Source organism: Rhinichthys klamathensis, unplaced genomic scaffold, assembly GCF_029890125.1.
Source record: "Rhinichthys klamathensis goyatoka isolate OS25496 unplaced genomic scaffold, OSU_Roscu_1.1 h1tg000422l_1, whole genome shotgun sequence".
NCBI classification, from domain to species: domain Eukaryota; kingdom Metazoa; phylum Chordata; class Actinopteri; order Cypriniformes; family Leuciscidae; genus Rhinichthys; species Rhinichthys klamathensis.
Genome location: NW_026606920.1, coordinates 597,182 through 617,531, shown reverse-complemented (window position 1 = coordinate 617,531; position 20,350 = coordinate 597,182). Strand labels below are relative to the sequence as shown.

The window sequence follows — 20,350 nt, the reverse complement described above, 5'->3', positions numbered from 1 at the left end:
GTGCTCCCATCTCCACTGGATTTCTGACACCACTAACATCAACTCTGAAATGACGAGTGCACCGTCTAGTGGAGAGAGCTGCTCTGGAGTTACTTAGATTTCCCTCTTTTTCTGCAAGCGCTGCTGTAGTATGACAGTGTAAAAGCAGGCAGAGAGCAGCGCTGGCTGTTATGTGATGTGTTGTGTTGCTGCTATATCTGTGGCCTGGACAGCCTGAGGCCAGTAGAGGTAGAGAATCGATGGCTCAGCCACTGTCTGTTGATGTTCGCCTGTGGCAGCCAGGCAGAGTCACGATGGGCAGACACATCGCAACCTTACGCACACAGTAACCTCTGTGCTATCCAGCATGCCTGACATTATCTAATGTAATGATGGGTGAATTATGCTCTTGTACTCTATATGTGGTCGAGTTTGCATTGTTTCAAACGATCACATTCAAACACGCATACATTTTGATGAATGCTGAGACATTTTCTGTTCTTTGGAGAATACTATGACAGAGGTACTTGATAGTTTCCCTGAACTGAACTTAATTTGATCATTTCAAATCAATTAGGGATGCACCGATTTGGAAATTTTGAGCGTTATCAGCAATTTTTTATGTTTTGAAGCTGATAATAGATATGTTGGCCAGTAGTAGATATCAATCTACATTGATTAAGCGTTCTTCAAACAGACTTAAGAAAGTTACCATTCAAAAGTATGGGGTCAGTAAGATTTCTTTTTTTTTTTTTGATAGAAAGAAATGAATGCTTATATTTAGCAAGGATGCATTCAATTGATCAAAAGTGTCAGTGAAGACTTTTACATTACTTTCTATTTATCAAAGGATCATGATTTATTTTATTTTTTTTCACATTTTTACCACAAAAATATTAAGCAGGACAACTGTTTTCAACATTGATAATAAGAAATGTTTGTGAGCACCAAATCTGTATATTAGAATAGTTTCTGAAGGATCATGTGATACTGAAATTAAAATTTTAAAATATTATGTGATCATGATCATTTGGCTCAATATATTGGCCTATTTTACTAATCACACTTTAATCAATAACATTAATAAGTCACGTTTATTGTCAATTTGAGATATTGTTCATCCCTAGATAAAGATTACAATCAAGACACCAGTGATCACAGCCGCTATATATTTGCAGTGATTTTATTGGTAAGTCTGAACTGAATTTATCTCTTGTAAAGTAGATTCGTTTGAGCCTCTTTGAAACATTGCCACTCTTCAATCTATGGCTATCTAAAGGACCTGTCACAACTCCGCACAGCATATCACAATGTTTCACTGTTCACAAGAGGCTTTTCACTCAGAGACAACACTCTTACTCTCCATGTGACTCAGACAAAGCTGCGATTTGTTTCCTAGATGTGTCTCACCACAATAACCATTTAAAGCAGGGCAAGCAGTGTTGTAGAGCATCAACATCAAAACAGAGCATTTACCTGATCATTTCTTAGTTGTGTACTACATGCAGTGTTGTAGACCATCAACTAAGAGCTACACACATCCACCTGGTGATAGCAGGTGGTATAATATATAGAAGGAATCTTTTTTTTTTTGTTAAACAAAACACTTGAATATGCGGTCGTTGAAAACACTACAATAATTAAATTATTTAACTTGTACAACAATTACTTCAGGACAGACTTTTCAGCGACTCTTTGTGCGGATTACATCAGTTACCTTGTTATGCCAGTTCCGAGGCAGGTGGCTGTCATTGAATCATTATTTCAACCGATTCATTTAAAACACTTAGGACTGAGTGCGATGACTGAGTGCTGCTTGACGAGAAACGGCTCTGCTGTGCTTTCATTTGGAGCTGTTTTTGTTGGCGGAGCAAAAACAGAAAATGGAGTAAGGTACTAAATATTAAAGTCCCCATGAATTCAAAATTGACCATACTTACTTTGTTTGCCTAAATTGATCGTTTTGTGGTGAACAATTCATCCATGCAAGTCAATCCACACAAAAAAAATTTTTGGCTTCGTAATCTTTAATCAAAATCTGAAATTTCCCCTCCCCTCTGCGTTGGAGGACCTTGCCTGATGACGTAGGTTTCACGGTTTGGGCATCTTCTTAACATCCGTAATCACGCCCCTCCAACTGACAGTAGACAGGCTGAATGAAAACACCTACTTTTCTAGATCCAATCAGGTGCTAGTTGGGGAAAAAGCCACGCCCACCATTTTGCCTCATTTAGTATTCCGTTTCTCTCGGAAATACGTCACAACACTGGAGAAAAGTCGTTTGCAACTTCCGGTTCACGGGGACTTTAACTTGATTACTGAGCTTTTGTATGAAAGCAAAATCGGACTGTGACTAAGTGTGAAAAGATATTTTCACGACATTTCAGACATTTTCTTTTTTTACTTAGTTTAAAGGGATAGTTCACACAGAAATGAATATTCTGTCATTAATTACTCACCCTCATGTCGTTCCAAACCTGTAAGACTTTCGCTCATCTTCAGAACACAAATGAAGATCTTTGTGGTGAAATCTGAGAGCTTTTTGGCCCTCCATTGACAGCTACGCAACTGACACTTTGATGCTTCAAAACATTCAAGAGATTGTAAAACTAATCCATTTAAATTGATCAGTTTTGTCCAAATTTTTCTGAAGAGACATGCGTGCTTTATGTGATGAACAGATGGAATTTAGGCTTTTACAAAGCTTTTAGGCTTTCACAAAATGCGAGACGCCGGACAGAATGGAACAACATCAAAGGCTAGCGATACGTTTTTTAATAATCAAACTTCTTTAAAAAAATTCTAACTAACCCACTGATGTCACATGGACTACTTTGATGATGTCTTTATTTCCTTTCTGGACAAGGACAATATATCGTACGTATACATTTTCAATGGAGGGACAGAAAGCTCTCGGAATAAATCTAAAATATCTTAAACTGTGTTCCGAAGATGAACGGAGGTCTTACGGGCTTGGAACGACATGAGAGTCATTAATGACATAATTTTCATTTTTGGGTGAACTAACCCTTTAACTTGAGCGCAGCGAAAGACGCGAGGGGCGAGTCAGTGGTCAAACATGTCCGCATGCACATGTTTACATAGGAGGGAAAAACTATAGTTGTCCCAAATGACACACTATGCACTGTGCACTGTGTGTTGTGGATGAATTTTATGTGATTATTTTGTCATTCAATCTGATAGTCCCCTCAGGACTAAAGCTGTGTTATGTTAACATAATTAAAGCTGTGACAGTTGAGTGCACGAAGTGTCCAACATTCCACACTTCATTTTTTCGGTGCATCATCCGGGCATTTAAAGTGCACTTTTTCTTTTTGGAATACTCACACTATTTATAATAATAATAATAATTAATTACATTTATATAGCGCTTTTCAACGCGCTTTTACATGGAAAGGGGAATCTCCTCATTTATACTACAAAACTGCATTGAATAGTGCACAAGTACATGAATTTCTACAGGGAATGCACAAAACACATTCTTTGTGGCCCCTAAGAAGAATGTCACTGCCTGATAATGCTAAACTGAGCTAAAATTCAGAATGACTAATAATATTGAGTTTGCATTACATTTTTTTGTGAGACTTTTTCTAAAGTAGTGGTGGTTGCAGCTTCTTAATTTTACTGGTTCAGCCCATAACTTAGACATCCCATCACATATTAGAGTAGAAACTGTCGAAAGAGAAAGTCAAGTAAGGTGAACCAATCATAGGACAACAGTGTCAGTAACCAGCAGTCCCAAAAATAAAACCTCAGAGCTCAGAATAGTCAATAGGCACTGATGCTGTGACTGGAGTCGCTGTGCGTCACTGTTCTGCTCCATATTTTCAGCATGGCTGCTTTCCCCAATGACTCCCACCACTCATTGATCTGTCAGCCTTTCTCACTAATGCCGGAAACCCTGCCAACCCGTCTGCCCTTTCTCCATTAAAAACCAGCAATCTAATAGAAGCTGTCAGGCCAGTTTTTTATACCTTGCTGTTTTTCGGTTAGTGTTACAGTGCTCTTGGATTATAGGCTAGTGACATCTACTGGTAAATTTATGTTACTGCAAAAATCACATATTAGATTGTTTGAAGAAATACTTTGCTTGTAGACCTATCAGCATTGCAGTTTATACTCTAGATTTAAAGGTGATCTGTTCTATCTTAAACTAGCCTAAGCTGGTTTGGTGGTCTTAGCTGGTCTTCAAGCCTGGTGCTCAACTGGTTTAACTGGTTAGCCGACTTACCAGACCAGAGAAAAGTGTCTAACACATCTCTAAAACTAAATAGAAGGCTTAGATGTTATTTCCCTAGTTAGGGCCCGAGCCCCGATGGTGAGAGGACCTATTGTTTTTTGTTTTGTTTTTTGATATGATACTATGGTAATAGGACATGTACCATATTAATACCATAAGATTCTTTGAAGAACCTTGGAGTACCAAATATATGCCATGGTAGGCCTATATGAATAAATAAGTAGTATGGTAAATATCAAAATATTTTATTATTATTATTAATACTATTTGACTCTCTAGGCAGTACTGTAACCCCTTTAAGAGATGGGGAGGGTGGGCTGAGCTCATGATTGAGTGGTCTGGGATCGGTTTAGTCAAAGAAACATCAACAAACATAATTCTACATTTTTCTGATGTGAATTTTGTGCGTGAAAGCTGTTGACACTTCTGTCAGACTCTGTTTAAGTAAAGAGTGCCTGAGAAAAACGCGTTGCCTAAGATTTTGATCCGTTATTCTAATGTTGTTTTCGGAACATGTTATGAAATAAAAAATCTCTCACCTCAGGACCACTCTTCAATTGCACGTGCAAATGCAGCAGCACAGGCTATATTTCACTCCATTAAATAAAGCGCAAAAGAAATTATGAGCATGCAACTCCGTAGTTATGGTCAATTAGTAAGTCATGGAATTACCAAAAACTACCAATAAATTACGTATTTCAACTGTTAGCTGGGAAGGATTTGTGCATGCAGGTATGAGCAGTTTCCCCATTTCATTAACAGGTCATGTTAGTATTGCGTATTATTTACATGGTAACTATTGTTTCTATAACCCCAAAAAGCCACTTTAGTGTTATTTTGTATATTTTTAAATGTCTGTGGTGGCTCATACCAGCTTACTAACTTTATTGTATTAACAAAAAAATGCTATTTTATAGCCTTACCCTACTGTTTATTCATCAGTATTTGTCATTTTCTTACAATTCATGTCATATTCTAACAATATTTAATAATTATATATACATTTTTAAATAAATATTTTTAGGAATTATGCCAAATTCTTAAAACTTTGCTCCTCTGGCTTAATCACCATCGGGGTCACATGCCAAACCAGTTGAAAGCCACTGGTTTAAACTAAATGTGGTCTTCCCGGATTGCTACGTGTAGTTCATGTCTCACCAGCAGGGGATGCAGTGGTCTAATGTCAATGCATCACATAATGAATGAATGAAGGTACATTTGCACATCTATCTTGTAACAAAGTCAAATCAAAGTTCAAATTAAAGTTTCAGTACTGATAACAAATCTACACTCGAAATGTATACATTTCTTAGCACAAGACCAGTTGAAATACTTGCTTATTAGAATATAGTATTTGTTTCAGAAGGCATCCTCACCGGAGAATTAGAAGCAGAGCTTTCAGAGCAGGTCTTTTCACAGACCTCTTTCATATATGTTCCATTTTGTGGAGAATTCACTTTTTTTTGCAATGCTTTTCTGATACTTAGCACAATGTTATCACAGGAATTTAGTCTCGAGTCGCGACGCTTTCAGCTGTTAGCCAAGCATTGTGACAAGCCTGTGACGTCAACACAGTGATGCTTCATGCCTGCTGTGACGTCTGGCTGGAGATTCATGCTTCCTCTGAGTCTCAGTCCTGGCAAAAAAAACATTTTGTTTTCCCACGGATAATGCTGTTAAAAGGATAGTTCACCCAAAAATGAAAATTCTGTCATAATTTACTCACCCTCATGTTGTCCCAGAGTTTCTTTCTTCTGTTGAACTCTAAAGAAGATAATTATTTTGAAGAATGTTGGTAACCAGACAGTAGCCATTGATTTCCATAGTATTTTTTTCCCTACTATGCAAGTCAATGGCTACCGTCAACTGTTTGATTACCAACATTCTTTAAAATATATTATTTTGTGTTCAACAGAAGAAAGAAACTCATACAGGTTTGGAACAACATGAGGCTGAGTAAATTATGACAGAATTTTCCTTTTTGGGTGAACTATCCCTTAAAACTGGCAAGAAGAGTTCAGTTATTTGGTTAGCTCAGGTGTGCAGAGAATGTAGAGGTGAATTTAATGAAATTATCATTTGGTTTTGCTTTGGTTTAGAGTCAGTACAAAGCAGGGCGAAGCTTGTCTCACTAGTTAATACATTTATTTGATCAAAAATACATTAAAAATAGTAATATTGTGAGATATGATTACAATTTAAAATAACCGTTTTTTATTTTTATTTTAATAGGTTTTAAAATGTAATTATTCCTGTGGCAAAGCCCAGTCTTAAGTCTTCAGTGTCACACAATCCTTCAGAAATCATTCTAATATGCTGATTTGCTGCTCAAGAAACAGTTATTATTATTATTATCAATGTTGAAAATAGTTGTGCTGCTTATATTTTTGTGGAAATCATGTGTTTTTCAGGATTCTTTGGTGATTAGAAAGTTCAAAAGAACAGCATTTATTTGAAATAATTAAATATTTTAAAAGTTAGTATTTAAAACAAAACAAAAATTGTAAGGTAATGCATGTATTTTTTTCGGTGCATACCATTAGATTAGGAGACAAAGACTGGAAAAGGATTCTGCACCAGTACCAGCAAGACATTTGCCAGGTATAAATACTGAGGTCTGTTTGCTATCTGGAGCTGATAGGTTTCCAGGACTCTGACTTAGCCTGAACACTCACATTATAACCCTGAGTAATAAAAAAATGAGCACTGAGGTGAGCACCGGAGAATTTTTCACTACGCTGCAGAGCCAAGAATAATACTTTTCTTTAGACATATCATCTTGACCTCGGGACTTTCATTCCTTGTACAGTAATTCATTAATCCGTCACAGTAATTGGTAATTCATTGCGCTGTGGAAAAATATTTCATTAATTCTTAGAAAATCCTGATACTGATGTTATCAACGCACAGCACCTGATCATTCAGTTTTGTTTAGTTATTTAACATTTCATTTAAAGAGCCAAAGCATCAATGTCATGAATCTCTGTTGGGTTTATTAAACTGGATAGTTTTGAGTTTTATCCTTGGATATCATATTTTAAAAGCAGATTCCAAACAGTCAAAAACCTCATGAAATATGTATTTTCTAAAACTTTATCTTAAATCAACACAAAACTGGCCATTGGCTGCTCTTTCTAACAAAATATCCCAGATTAACAGTTCTGTGGATGATCTACGGCCTTCTGTTGTTTTCCATATTTGAGTGCTAAAACATGCATGCTCCAGTTTGCTTGAATACTAAATCTTTCCAAATTTTAGCTTAAGTATTGCCCATCATCATTTTTTTAATCATGATTATGAAATCTTAGCAAATTGTTTTAACTTAAACATGTAGATAGTCCAAACAAGGCCATTTGTTTTAGCCAAAGATCTTTATCTGCCCTCATGCTGTCAAAATCATTAGCATAGAGAAACAAATACATCCTGGCAGTTTTAAGTGGTTTGAGTGGATTCATTGTTTTATCAGACAATATAATTTGTTTGCAAATGATATTGAAATAATTAGAGCGAGAAACTACAATTAGCATTTTAAATAATGAATATGTTTAGAAAGTAAAAGATGCTCTAAATCAGTGGTTCTTAACCCTGTCCCTTGAAGTCCACTTTCCTGCAGAGTTCAGCACCAACCCTGAACACAGTTAAACATGCTTATCGAGGTCTTCAGGATTATTATAAAGTAATAGGCAGATTAGTTTGATCAGGGTTGAAGCTATACTCTGCAGGAAAGTGGACTTCAAAGGCCGTAGTTGAGAACCCCTACTCTAAATAATTGCATACTGTTTGAAAACTACCTTTCTGAGGTGATTCTGGGAGTGTTATCATTAGTGGAAAAAGAAAAAGGGCCATGAGAGACCATGGACGGGATTTCAATACCACTTGTTTATTTCGCGGTCACTGCAAAGAAGTGTTTTACAACAGAGGAACCAGTTAAACCACTTTGTTTGAGGTAGCAATAGTAACAACATTTCAGTACTCACATGCTGGTCTCAAGTAGTTAGATGCCCCTTGAAGTCCCTTAAGATCTCAACTAAACTAATCCATCAGGAATGAATATGAAGATTAAAGGTAGGGTAGGCAATATGTTTTATAAACACTTTTTCTTATACTGGTTGAAACTTTCTTCACATCCTGATAGCAATCAATAATAGAAGTGGTCTAAATATTAAAACATGTGTACATATGTTTTCTAAAGTCACAGGAACCAAAAATGTTTGTCCGATAATCACATTCAGACTGAATGCAATGATACGATGTCCTACCTACCTGTCAACAAATGTATTTCCATACCTCCGCGCACATGCTCGCGCAGACATTATCAGCGCGTTCCGTAAGGCTATAGAGTTGTATACAATCAGCAAGCGCCACAAATGATCAGCAGCCACATTTTACAGTTCCTCCTGAACCAAAACAACGAGCTTATGCTGCGTTCACGCCATGTCACAACCGCTGTTTACGTCCTCAGACTTTGATTTATGCATTTCTATGGCGATCAATGCCAAAATGAACCTGGAGCAGTCAGGTGGTACAAGTAGAGCTCTTTAACCCTCTGGGGTCCAAGGTGTTTTTGGGGTCCTTGAGATGTTTTGACATACTCTGACATTTGTGCTTTTTTCAGTTGCTTATAAACAAATTACTGGCAAAGGTGTAATTACACTCTATTTAGCACAAACAGGGCTACCATACTATGTTATCAACATGTATGTACATGTTTGTATTTTTGAGAGAATATTGTTTATGCGTGGTTATTGAAAAATCTAAAACTTAAAGTTTCTGAAATAAGGCCACAAAACACATACTAAATATGTGTCCACAAGACTTTTGACTAATGGATGTTGTCGCCTAGAGTTTTTTCTTCAAAATGATCTGAAAATCATTCTGCCTTATCATTCACATAAAACAATAGATTGGTTTAAATTTAAAAATGACACTTTTTGTTTGGAAAGGCAATATGCGCAGGGGTGTGACCTGCTGTGATTCACACCTGAGAAGACAATGGGCCCGCATAATGAGCGCATAATGGGGCTGCATACTAATGAGCCTTTCATTCAGGTGTGTCACTGAGCCACAAGAATGCAATAACAATATATATATATATATATATATATATATAGGCCTATATAATACAAAATTGGTTCACAGTTCCAATTATTTATTTATTTTTCAAATTGTGCTTGCAAATTGTATAATATCAAATGTAAACATTTCTAGTAATTGTGCAGTTAATTCTCATACTGTATTTACAGAAAGTTTGGGAATATATCCCAAATGTGTCACTAATAAAACACAATACAAATAATTTAAAGAGGAGGCTTATATTGAGCTTTTAAGATTTACCTAAGATTTATTTATATGTAGCCTACATATATTTTTGCTATTTTAATAAAAAGGTTACAATTACAACAACAATTAAAATTTTAACTATATTTCAAATGTAATCTTTCTTTGTATATACTAAAGTATACATTTTATCATACATATTTCACAGTTGCGGATTAATTAGTTTGAATATAGCCTTCAATCGAACAAACACTATAATAACATCTTAGCAAACAAGCTTATTTGATGTGGCAGTATTTTACAGTAAAAACGACATCTTGTCTTTCATATGTAACATATCGTTTTTATGATTAGGACATATAAATGTTAATTTGCAGTTTAATACGTTGCTTATACAAAAATATTTTATTTCAACATATTTCAGTCGATTTTTACTCATCTCAGTATTGGAATATAGTTAGGTAAAAGCTGTTCATTCATTCACACACAAAAATGCGATTCATATTCAAACAGTCTTTTTGTTTACAGACACTATTTCATATCGCGATTAGAACAAAGCACTTGAAAATAAAGAATGTACCTATTCCTCAGCTGGATCTGTTGCTCCTCCAAATGAAACTACCTGCACTTCTGAGGTAATTTTTTCCAGGATTATTATTAAGATAGTATTATTCCTCACAGCGTCGTAAATATGAGTCTCTTTCGGTGGGTTATCCAGCTGATGTGGGCGTGGATCGCCTCAGAGCATTTGTGTTTGAATAAAGCGCGCGCTCCGTGGGCGTGGTCAAATTAACTTTAATGACCTGAGACGAGAACGACTATCATCTCTCTCTTTTCGTACAGATTACATAAAATGAGAAAATTTGTTTTTTATATAAATTACTTTAGAAGATAATTCAGGCTTCATGCCTGTGTGCCTGTATAACTGTTTGACTGAGTATTTGCAGAGTTACCGTTTATTTTTCGGACGCGTTTCAGAATGGACTTCACTGACAGAGAGAACGCAGAACGCGCATCATGTTTATTTTTCTTTATTAGGCGAAAAGGACAACACTTTGTTTTTATTGTGAGGTTCCACAAAAAAAATACAAACTTAACAGGATTGAATGATGTACAACACTTATATGTAAGATCAAAATCAACAGAGTAATTTGAGTCTCTTTTGCACTGATAAGGAAAAGAGTGAGCTGGTATCGCCGGCGAGACCGCCGACCCCAGAGGGTTAAGTTGTTTACGTTCATTATTATTGTAATGATATGTGCTTTGAGACATGAGGTAATTTAATGCCGTCTCGTGGCGCTTTGCAGAATCTGCTGTGTGGCTTTGGAGACGCTCTAAAGGAAGGGTGGGATCTTATGCTTTCAAAGCTAACTTGCTACTACTAGCCTCTCTGAAATTGCCTACCCTACCTTTTAAGAATGTAAATATCAGCCCAGGAAGTGATATGCATGTTTCTTTCAATTCTTGGCAGCAGTAGCAGTTTTTCTATTGTTATATTAGGCTCAGATCCTCTCTTGAGGGGAAGAAATAGACCTGACTTTTTTCTTGCCTTTAAAGTTTTTGATTCACATTTGTTTCTGGATGCAATATTCAACCTGATATTCAGGCCAGATTAAAGTCGGCTTGAAACGGATGTTGCGATAGTATTTTCTTCCCTATTGTGACGTATATCTGAGTGAAACAGCTTCTCAATCATGAAAAAAATGTTGGTCGGCTCGGGACTTGATTTTGTCCATCAGGAATTGAGGAATTGTTTGGTTCACTGTGGTTTGCTGTTGCTGTGATGAGTGACAGGTTGTGCCGCCCTCACGCCAGTAAACACGCTGTCAGAGAAGAGGAGAGATGTCAAAGGGGAAGTTATTTTGAAGAATAATAAATAAAAAAAAGATGAGCACAGACAAATCATTTATAATAAATACTTCAATATTCCATAAAGAAACAAAACAAGAATTGTCAATTGTGACTTTTAACAGCTGTGGATGATCTATCTTTCTGGATTGTTATTATTATCTTAGTGCGTGAGCACCAGTGTTAAGATGTGAACCTTTTGTTGCTGCGTCTGCAACTAATGTAGGCAAGTTTCCGAGTATAATTCGCTAATAGAAGACTTTGCAATGAAAATGTATTTAATTTTTTTTAATCTATTTTAATTTTAATTTCTATCTTTTTTGTTTATTTTTATTTTTATTACTATTATATTACTCAGCACCTTTAATCAGCTGCAAACAGAGCAAGAAAGAGTTAACGTCTCAAGGAGGCTGGAACTGCTTTCTTTGGTCCCACCCTCTTTCTTTAGCGTGATCTCAGAGTAAAGCGAGCTCCAGCCGTGGGACAGCAGTGGGCAAAGAGTCTAGCTTAAATATGGCACAGACTCTCCTACATGAGTCCAGCAGAATAGGACAGAAGCCTGAGATAGCTTCTTTTAAAGGATCATCTTAGAGGTGTCTCCATGAGAAAGTAGACTGGAGCTGATCGAGCTGAAGATCCATGTGTAAATGCTGCCAGAGCATCTCTTAAAGTTGCTGAGTGAAGCATGGGTTTTGACAAGGCTCGTCACTTAATCTCACATCCCCGTTTACTCGCAGAGGTGGCACAGAGGAGGTGAGAGCTGATGGACTGTTAGAGGAGGACAGTGGATATCATGCTTTGCTTTTTCTTGTTTTCCTCCAGAATTTCAGTCGTGTTGTAATTATTAACCAGAGGCAATGAGGAGTCATTTTGATCCACGAACAATGTTTACCTAAAAAAAGAGTGAAAAAAGTATATTTGTGTAATTTTTGTGAAGGAATTACTTGAGACAGAGACATCACTGGATGAGTGTGCCGGCAAGATGAGCGTACCGGCAAACTGTGGATTCTCTTTCTCAGCTGACCGGGCATTAAAGCCAAGGAACTGGAATTTGTATGGATCCCCATGTGCCGTCAATAGACCCATCGACATTGTGCAGAAACGCAGGCGGTAATAAACTTTGATTTATATATGTGGTTCTGGTCAACATTACTGTCAAATACAGTGGGGTCCAAAAGTAGTAGACCATTAGTGCAAATGCTTTCCTAGCAAATTCACTCATAAAAATAAAGGTTCTTTATGGGCATTGATGGTTCCATGAAGAACCTTTTAACATCCATGGAATCTTTCCATTGCACAAAAGGTTAGTGGAAAACATTTCTTTAGATTACTAGAATATATATATTTTTAAAATGGTTATTTTAAGAACTGTTCACTAAAAGGTTCTTTTATGGATCCCAAAATGGTTCTTTTATGTCATCGCTATGAAAACCCCCTTTAGGAACCTTTATTTTTAAGAGAGTTATGTTATCAGAATAACAATTTGAGTGAAATATAGATTTAAAAATTAACATTCATTTCGTAATGTCTCAGTATTTGGTATGTCTCTCTTTTGCTTAAATGACAGCATCAGTCGAGCTGCATGAACTCCACAAGTTTGTGTCAAACCTGATGATCATGTTCTTCGGAATGATTTGAGATGATCCAAAGAGCATCTTGAGCTTCGATATAGAAGCAAGAACACCTGAACGTCTGCACAATGAGTCATGATCAATGACACAAATTGAATTATTTGTTTAGTGCCCAAGAAATAGTGCAGAATCCTAAATATTTCATATTTCAAAATATAATACATTTCTAATAAATTTCAAAATCATATTAGTTTTGTGTGTTTATTGTCAGGTTTAAATTAGATCAGAATCCCAGACCCCACTGTATATTTTGAAACACTTTAATCTAAGGGTATTGAAAATCAAAATTAGGTGCGGTTGTATTGTATTCCATTGATAAAATACTTTTTTTTCTTTACACCTGGTGTAGAGACAGAGACAGACTGTCATGTGGTTTGGCTGAATAAATCAACTATGTCTATGAAATAACTTGTTGATATGCTCTGACCCATGGAAACTCTTTTCAGACTTCCTCAGACAAGATCTACTAGTTCTCTTCAGTTTGATGGCAGTAAAGCACTATGATAAATGAGCAATTATTCTGCCAGGGTTTTGCATTACTCTGTGTGCGCAATCAGTTTTCTTCTTTCGCATTTATTGTATCACAGTCTGGAAATCAGTTCATCCAAAACTGTTCCACCAAATGCCAAAGAGCCCTGCTCATGTTTCACTGAGAATATCCAGCATATTACACCTCACCTGAAATCAATAGGACTACATGATGAATGTAATTTTTTTCATTACATATTTTAGTTATTATTTTCTCTGTAAACCATTAACCAATAGCATTAAGAATTTGCAGTGAAAAAAAAAATAGTTAGTGGAAGAGGAAAAAGCTGAGGAATTCAGTTTTCTCTTCATCTGTAACAGTACTGTACGTTTGGATTGGTACAGAAGTTGAAGCTGAAATTAATTTTCTGCTGCATTATCGCTACCAAAAGGAATTGCAAAAATAACAACATGGTTTCAAACAGGTTTCCTGAATGCCCTCCCACACACCCCGTGTTTGACAAACAAAACGTCTCCAAACTCACACCACTGAGCCAGCATTGTGAAGGGATGCTGAAGCAAACAGAGCAGTTTTGGTAGTACAGTCGTATTGTTGACGCTTCTCATGGAAATCAACACACAGATGGCTTATTTTATAGTTGCTTTTTCATATTGACCCAGCAAAAGAAAAGAAAAAAACATTTAAATGTTGAAATAAAATGACACACTTTAACTTTAAGGCAGCGACAGTGAGTGTGGTGTTTGCATGTACATTTGTTCAGCTGCACACCAGTTATTATTCGGATAAAAATACTTTCAGAAAGAGCCCAACGTGAAGAAATAAAGGTTTCTGTGAACGCAGGATTTTCTTGCAAATTGGATTTAGAAAAAGGCCACCATCTAATCATCATTTTCTTCATGGCCATCTACAAAAAAATCTTTTTCATTTGAATTTCCTACAAGACACAATGTTCCATGTCCTGATAGAATAGTAATTTTGTTAGGGAAGTATGGGATTTATGAAATCAAGAGGAAATCTGCTTTAGTCAGAGAGGTTTTGATTTAAAGTGAACCACGAAGCCTCTGTCCTCCTCCCACAGTATCAGCCAGGCTGCGCAGACCAAGTCTGAGACACTCCTTTTGGACACATACACATTCGTTTCCCACTTGCAATGTCATCAATGTCAGTGTTGACAGCAGGATTACAGATAAAAAACAAACAAACATGATTTTCCATTTATTTTCTTAGGCTGTGTCTTGGTTTATCAGATAAAGTACAGGACATTTGGGAGGTAGTTTTTAATGGAAACTTAAGAGAGCATATTACTGAGGTGCTGTATTGTACCACGCAAAAGCTAGTGCTGAAATATTGTTTCCGATTTTAAGAACACAGCCTTGGTTAATCTTAAGCCATTAAATGACAAGATACATTGGCTTTATATATCACAATTGTGACTTTCTATAGCTGAATTTAACTTGTTGCGGTTTACCAGTTATACTTTAAATTGCACAATATGACTTTTAATTTCACAATTGATTGACTGTTTTTCATAATTGTGACACTTTCTCATAATTTCATTTTTATATCTGACAATCGATTTTATTTCGTCTTGAACACAATTACCTTTTTAATTTTTTACTTTGAGGTAGAAACAGGCTTTCATCCTTAGGACATTCACCCGGGACTAAACCTTTCGAGCTTTATGAAACATCAGTTTTGTAGGCTATTTTTATTACATTCCACATGTTTGTAAAACTGATCATTAGAATCATTAAAATTTCAAAGTTCAACTAAACGTGCGATGGCCAATACCAAAAACGAAAAGCCCCTAACGTGTAATCTATCGCTCATTAGGACTTTGTGTGTGCAGACATCTGCTTCTGTTCGTAAGTCCTTGGCTTGTGTAGATTGTCAGGACCTGTAAACGGTTGTAAACCATTTGTCAAGCGTTCAACATTTTCTAGAGCTTCATGTCAAGAAAAATGATTTATGGGACGCAGCGGATTATAATCACCCGAGGCTGGGAGTGCCACGTCTTCTGCCGTTAAATGTTAGCGGTGAGGTTGAGGCAACACTACTAGACGCACCGGTCCGGTTGGAGCACATTAAGGTTATTATCTAAGCACTTGGCCTTGTGCTGCTGAATTGTGTGACCTGACAGAATATTGCTCTGTAATGAATATGTTCAACTGTGTTAGTGTTTTCTTAATCTTTATTAGAGAGGTTTGCTGTATAACATTCTTTGAGTATATCCATTTGTCTCCCTCTTGGCCGGTGTCTTGGCGGAGTTAGATTGCAATCGTCTGAACATCTGCAGCTCATTCTTCTTGCTTTTTTTTTTTTTTTAAGTGAAATGTCACATGGGATTACTTTCACCCCCAAGAGATGCATCTATTTTCAGTTTAAGTCGACCAATTACAAAACGATGCTAGTGTTGTCTAAAACGCATGAGGTTCCATAGCTCTTGGTCTTTGTACGGACACAGTTCACATTACCTGTAGCCATCTCTGAAATCATCTCTGAAATCATCTCTGAAATCGTCTTTAATAATGTGATTTATTTTGAGTGTGTCTGTAAGGCTATATCAGATCTCTTTTATTCATAGTATGACTATTTTTTATTAGTTTTCCCATCACTTTAGGTTGCTTTCATAATATATGTTTTGCTGTGGGCATTTTGCACTGCTGTTCTGTTGTTTTCTTATGGTCACAAAATGATCCAAGGATAACAGACTGAGCCCCGTGCGTGCCCTCTGAGAGACCCTCTGCTGTGTTCACAGAAGTGCCCTGTCACAGACCCTGCATGGAAAATCTGATGCACTTCGTTAACTCTGTTTGTAATGATGGTCTGGCATGATGCATAGGCCAGCATGTATTTTCCTCTACATTTTTTATTTTAAGGATATTACGGTAACACTTTGCAATAAGGTTCATTAAGGTTAACTTTAGTTAACATGAACTAATAATGAACTGCACTTCTACAGCATGTATTAATCTTTGTTAATTTCAACATTTACTAATACTAATACATTATTAAAATCAAAAGTTGTATTAGTTAACAATGCACTGTGAACTAACATGAACAAACAGTAAACAGCTGTATTTTTATTAACTAATGTTAACAAAGATTAATGAATACCGTTACAAATGTATTGCTCATGGTTAGTTCATGTTAATTAATACATTAACTAATGTTAACTAATAAACCTTATTGTAAAGTGTTACTGATATAAAAATCCCTCTTCTTATGTATTTTCTTATTATTATTATTAGTAGTAGTAGTAGTAGTAGTATTTAATTATTGTATAGCTGAAAGTAAAAAAAAAAAGAAACTTTATTTTTGTTTTCAAAAAAATATTATTTTAAAATTAAACCATTTTAGTTAAGACACATTTTGGTAAGATATATGAGTGTTATTTTAATAGTGTTGATTTACAGATTTAGTGTGTTATGTAGGATCGTACACATGCTGCAAACAGTGTGCTTCATGTGGTAGCATGCAAATTAAATATTTAATATTTGTCAGAAATAGAATACCATTTACATTTTTGGTAGCACTTTATTTTAAGGTGACATAGTTACACGTTACTATACATGTACTTACTATAGTAAAAACAATAAAGTATGCATAATTACAAGTAGCTAACCTAAACCAAACCCTAATCGTAACTCTATAGTAAGTACATGTAGTTAGTTTATATTACTCAGTACTTATTTGAGTATGTACAATGTAACTTTGTCACTTTAAAATAAAGTTTAAAAAAATGATTGAAAGAAATTAATATTTTTATTCAGCACGAAATCTTTTTACTTGGCCTATAATTTACTATCAAATAAATGTAGTTCGTTTTAACTTTATATTCATCAAATAATCCTGAAAAAAGTATATGGTTCCCATTAAAATATTAAAGCAGCACAACTGTTTTCAACATTGATAATAATAAGAAATGTTCTTGAATGAATTATAACAAATTATACAGCATATTAGAATGATTTCTGAAGGATCATGTGACACTGAAGACTGGAGAGTAATGATGCTGAAAATTCAGCTTTGCCATCACAGGAATAAATGACATTTTAAAATATATAAAAATAAACAACAGTTGTTTTAAAGTGTAATATTTCACAATATTACTGTTTTAACTATTTTTGATCAAATAAATGCAGTCTTGGTGAGCATAAGAGACTGCTTTGAGAAAGAAAAATAACGTTTGAATGGTATTGCATTAATATATTATTTTATGCTGAACTAAATGAGTATACACAAAGTAAATGTTAAACTTTTAATCAAGTTGAAAAATATAGTTTAATAACAAGTGCATATGTTTACAGTGCAGACAGCTAATATTATTGCAGTAGGTAATTTACAGGGCTGAATTATATAATCAACACATTAAGTGTGTTTACACTAACTATAACAAGGGTTGGTTTATTGTGATCAGAAGCACTCTTTTCTGTAATATGAACGTATATTAAAGTCACCACCAGTTTGCTTTTGAGCAGGAAAATGTATGTGGAAATATCTGTGTAATGCGCCTTCAAATGTCTATGACTTAATTCTGGCTAACCCCCATGCATGTTTTAAAATGTCAGTCTAAATCAGAGACAAACCAAGCTTATTTTTAATCTTGACCATAAATGTTCAGTGGAAAGCTGAGATCACAGCACTGCCTCGCTCGCTCTCTCTCTCTCTCTCTCTCTCTCTCTCTGTGCACCCTATTGTGCCTCAGAAATCTTTATACAATCTCTGCGACTCTTACCGGTATGGATGTGCTCCACATTTGATGTGCACAATTAGGAAAAGGCAGCATGTACAGAAACGGTGATTAAACAATCGAGGACACATCCTCTGCCCGCAGTGTCTACGCACGAGTATGTGACCTGCTGGATGACCCTGTAATTAACCGCCTCACCAGATCGGTAACGTCTCCCGTTGTGCTTCTGTGAGACTTCAGTCTCAACGTGAAGCACCAAGAAGGGTCTCTTTTTTTTTTTTTTTTTTACTCAAATGCATGTTCACTTGTGGTTAACTGTGCTTTTAATCTCGCTGCACCTCTCAAATGTTCAACTTTTAGTGCTAACCATTTTATTTGTGAGGCAACAGCTGTCCTGCGGTATGTTCATGTATGTCTGGGCCCCTGGGTGTTCATTGACGTCATGTGACGTTGTGGCTCTCTTAAATGTCTTTTTTTTTTCTTGTTGATTAGAAACAATGGAGAGAGGAACAGGATGAACAGCCTTCTGGCTGCGTCCCGGTGGACCGGTTATTCAACTATGAGACTAAACGACTTCATGAGATTCATTTGAACTCATTGCTCCGCCTCTGTTCTTCTTTCTTTACATTAAATGCTGCATCAAAGCATATAAACAAACATGCCTCTATGACTATGTGGAGCCGGCGTTTCTTGCTTTTCGTAAGATGTTTTGACTGTAGATTAGTGATTGTGCTGCATTAGGCTAGTGTGTGGACCCGGGTGGGACATGCAGGCTGGGCTGGTAATGTGCCCAGATTAGGACTGACGTAGCACTACTGTCCCGTGACGCATGCTGGGTGTCAAGTGTTTCGATTCTGACAGTCAACATGCAGCATGTCATACGACTGTAGAGGATTTAGTAACGGCTCTTTTACTCCTCAGACTGGAGGTGCTCTTTAAACGTCTGAAAGATTCTGCTCGAAGCCTTTGTAGCGAGTTGGTATCCACTTTGAATCAATTTCAACCGGTTCCTGAAGGCAATGAAAAGCTGAGTTGAAGCCAGGGGTGTAAAATGATACTGTGTCAGACTTGTACTCAAGCCAAAAACATGTTTCAGTAAAAATTGGAAAGTTCCCACATTGTACTAAGTATTTTTAAGTCGAAAGTAAAAATGTTTTCTTAGATTTTGAAATTGACTGATTAGAGTAGCACCAATGCTTTGTTTATATGTAACGCTCTAGAACACAGCAGATGCTAAATTTAACACCCTGAAACCTTTACAGAAATGATTAAAGGGATAGTTCAACCAAAAATTCTGGCATTATTTACCCTGATGTTGTACCAAACCCATAAGACTTGCGTTCATCTTCAGAACACAAATTAAGATCTTCTTGATGAAATCTGAGATTGTAAAACGAATCCATACGAATTGAGCGGTTTAGTCCAAATTCTCTGAAGAGACTTGATCGCTTTATATGATGAACAGATTGAATTTAGACTTCTAGTATTCGTACTAGTTTTCGTATGGATTAGTTTTACGATATCTTTATGAACTTTTTGAAGCGTCAAAGGGATAGTTGTGTACATGTAACTATCAATGGAGGGACAGAAAGCTCTCAGATTTCATCAAAAAGATCTTCATTTGTGTTCCGAAGATGAACGAAAGTCTTTCTGGTTTAGAACGACATGAGGGTGAGTAATTAATGACATAATTAAAATTTGAGTGAACTATCCCTTTAAACATTAAATTCAGCTGTAATGGATTTTATAGTGACAGCTGTTTATGTTTACAGACTGAACAATGATATACTTGTATACAATTTTTCATAGCTTTTTACCTCTATAGCTTTTTACTTAATTTTTTTCTTTAATAATAATAAATGTTGTTGTTGTTCTTCTTCTTCTTATTATTATTATTATTATAATATACCATAAGAACAGAGTGGAAGTATATGCTCCTTAAAGGGATAGTTCACTTTGAAATTAATTTTTGATATGTTTTAGGTTACCTCAAGGGCATCCAAGATGTAGGTGTCTTTGTTTCCGCAGTAGTTTCAATTTTGATATTTTTAGGTCAAACCGTTCTTGTCTGTCAGTCATATAATGCAGGTCTATAGTCACCACCTCAAAGAGCATGCACAGAGAATTAAACATGATTTAGTGACTCGTAAATGTAAGTACACATTGATGGC

The 20,350-nt window shown here is 35.9% G+C and overlaps 1 protein-coding gene across 5 annotated transcripts in view; it reads left to right on the top strand.

Annotated features, from left to right (window-relative positions):
- pde4ca (phosphodiesterase 4C, cAMP-specific a) overlaps positions 1 to 20,350 on the top strand; it is a 46,522-nt gene that overhangs the window by 8,726 nt on the left and 17,446 nt on the right. The window contains exon 1 of one of the 5 annotated variants that reach the window (XM_056235475.1): positions 11,912 to 12,475. The exons of the other annotated variants lie outside the window; for them this stretch is intronic. Within the exon in view, the coding sequence (XP_056091450.1) occupies positions 12,348 to 12,475 (128 nt within the window). The 5' untranslated portion in view covers positions 11,912 to 12,347. Of the gene's footprint in view, positions 1 to 11,911; positions 12,476 to 20,350 lie in introns of those variants that run through there. 5 annotated transcript variants of the gene reach the window in all.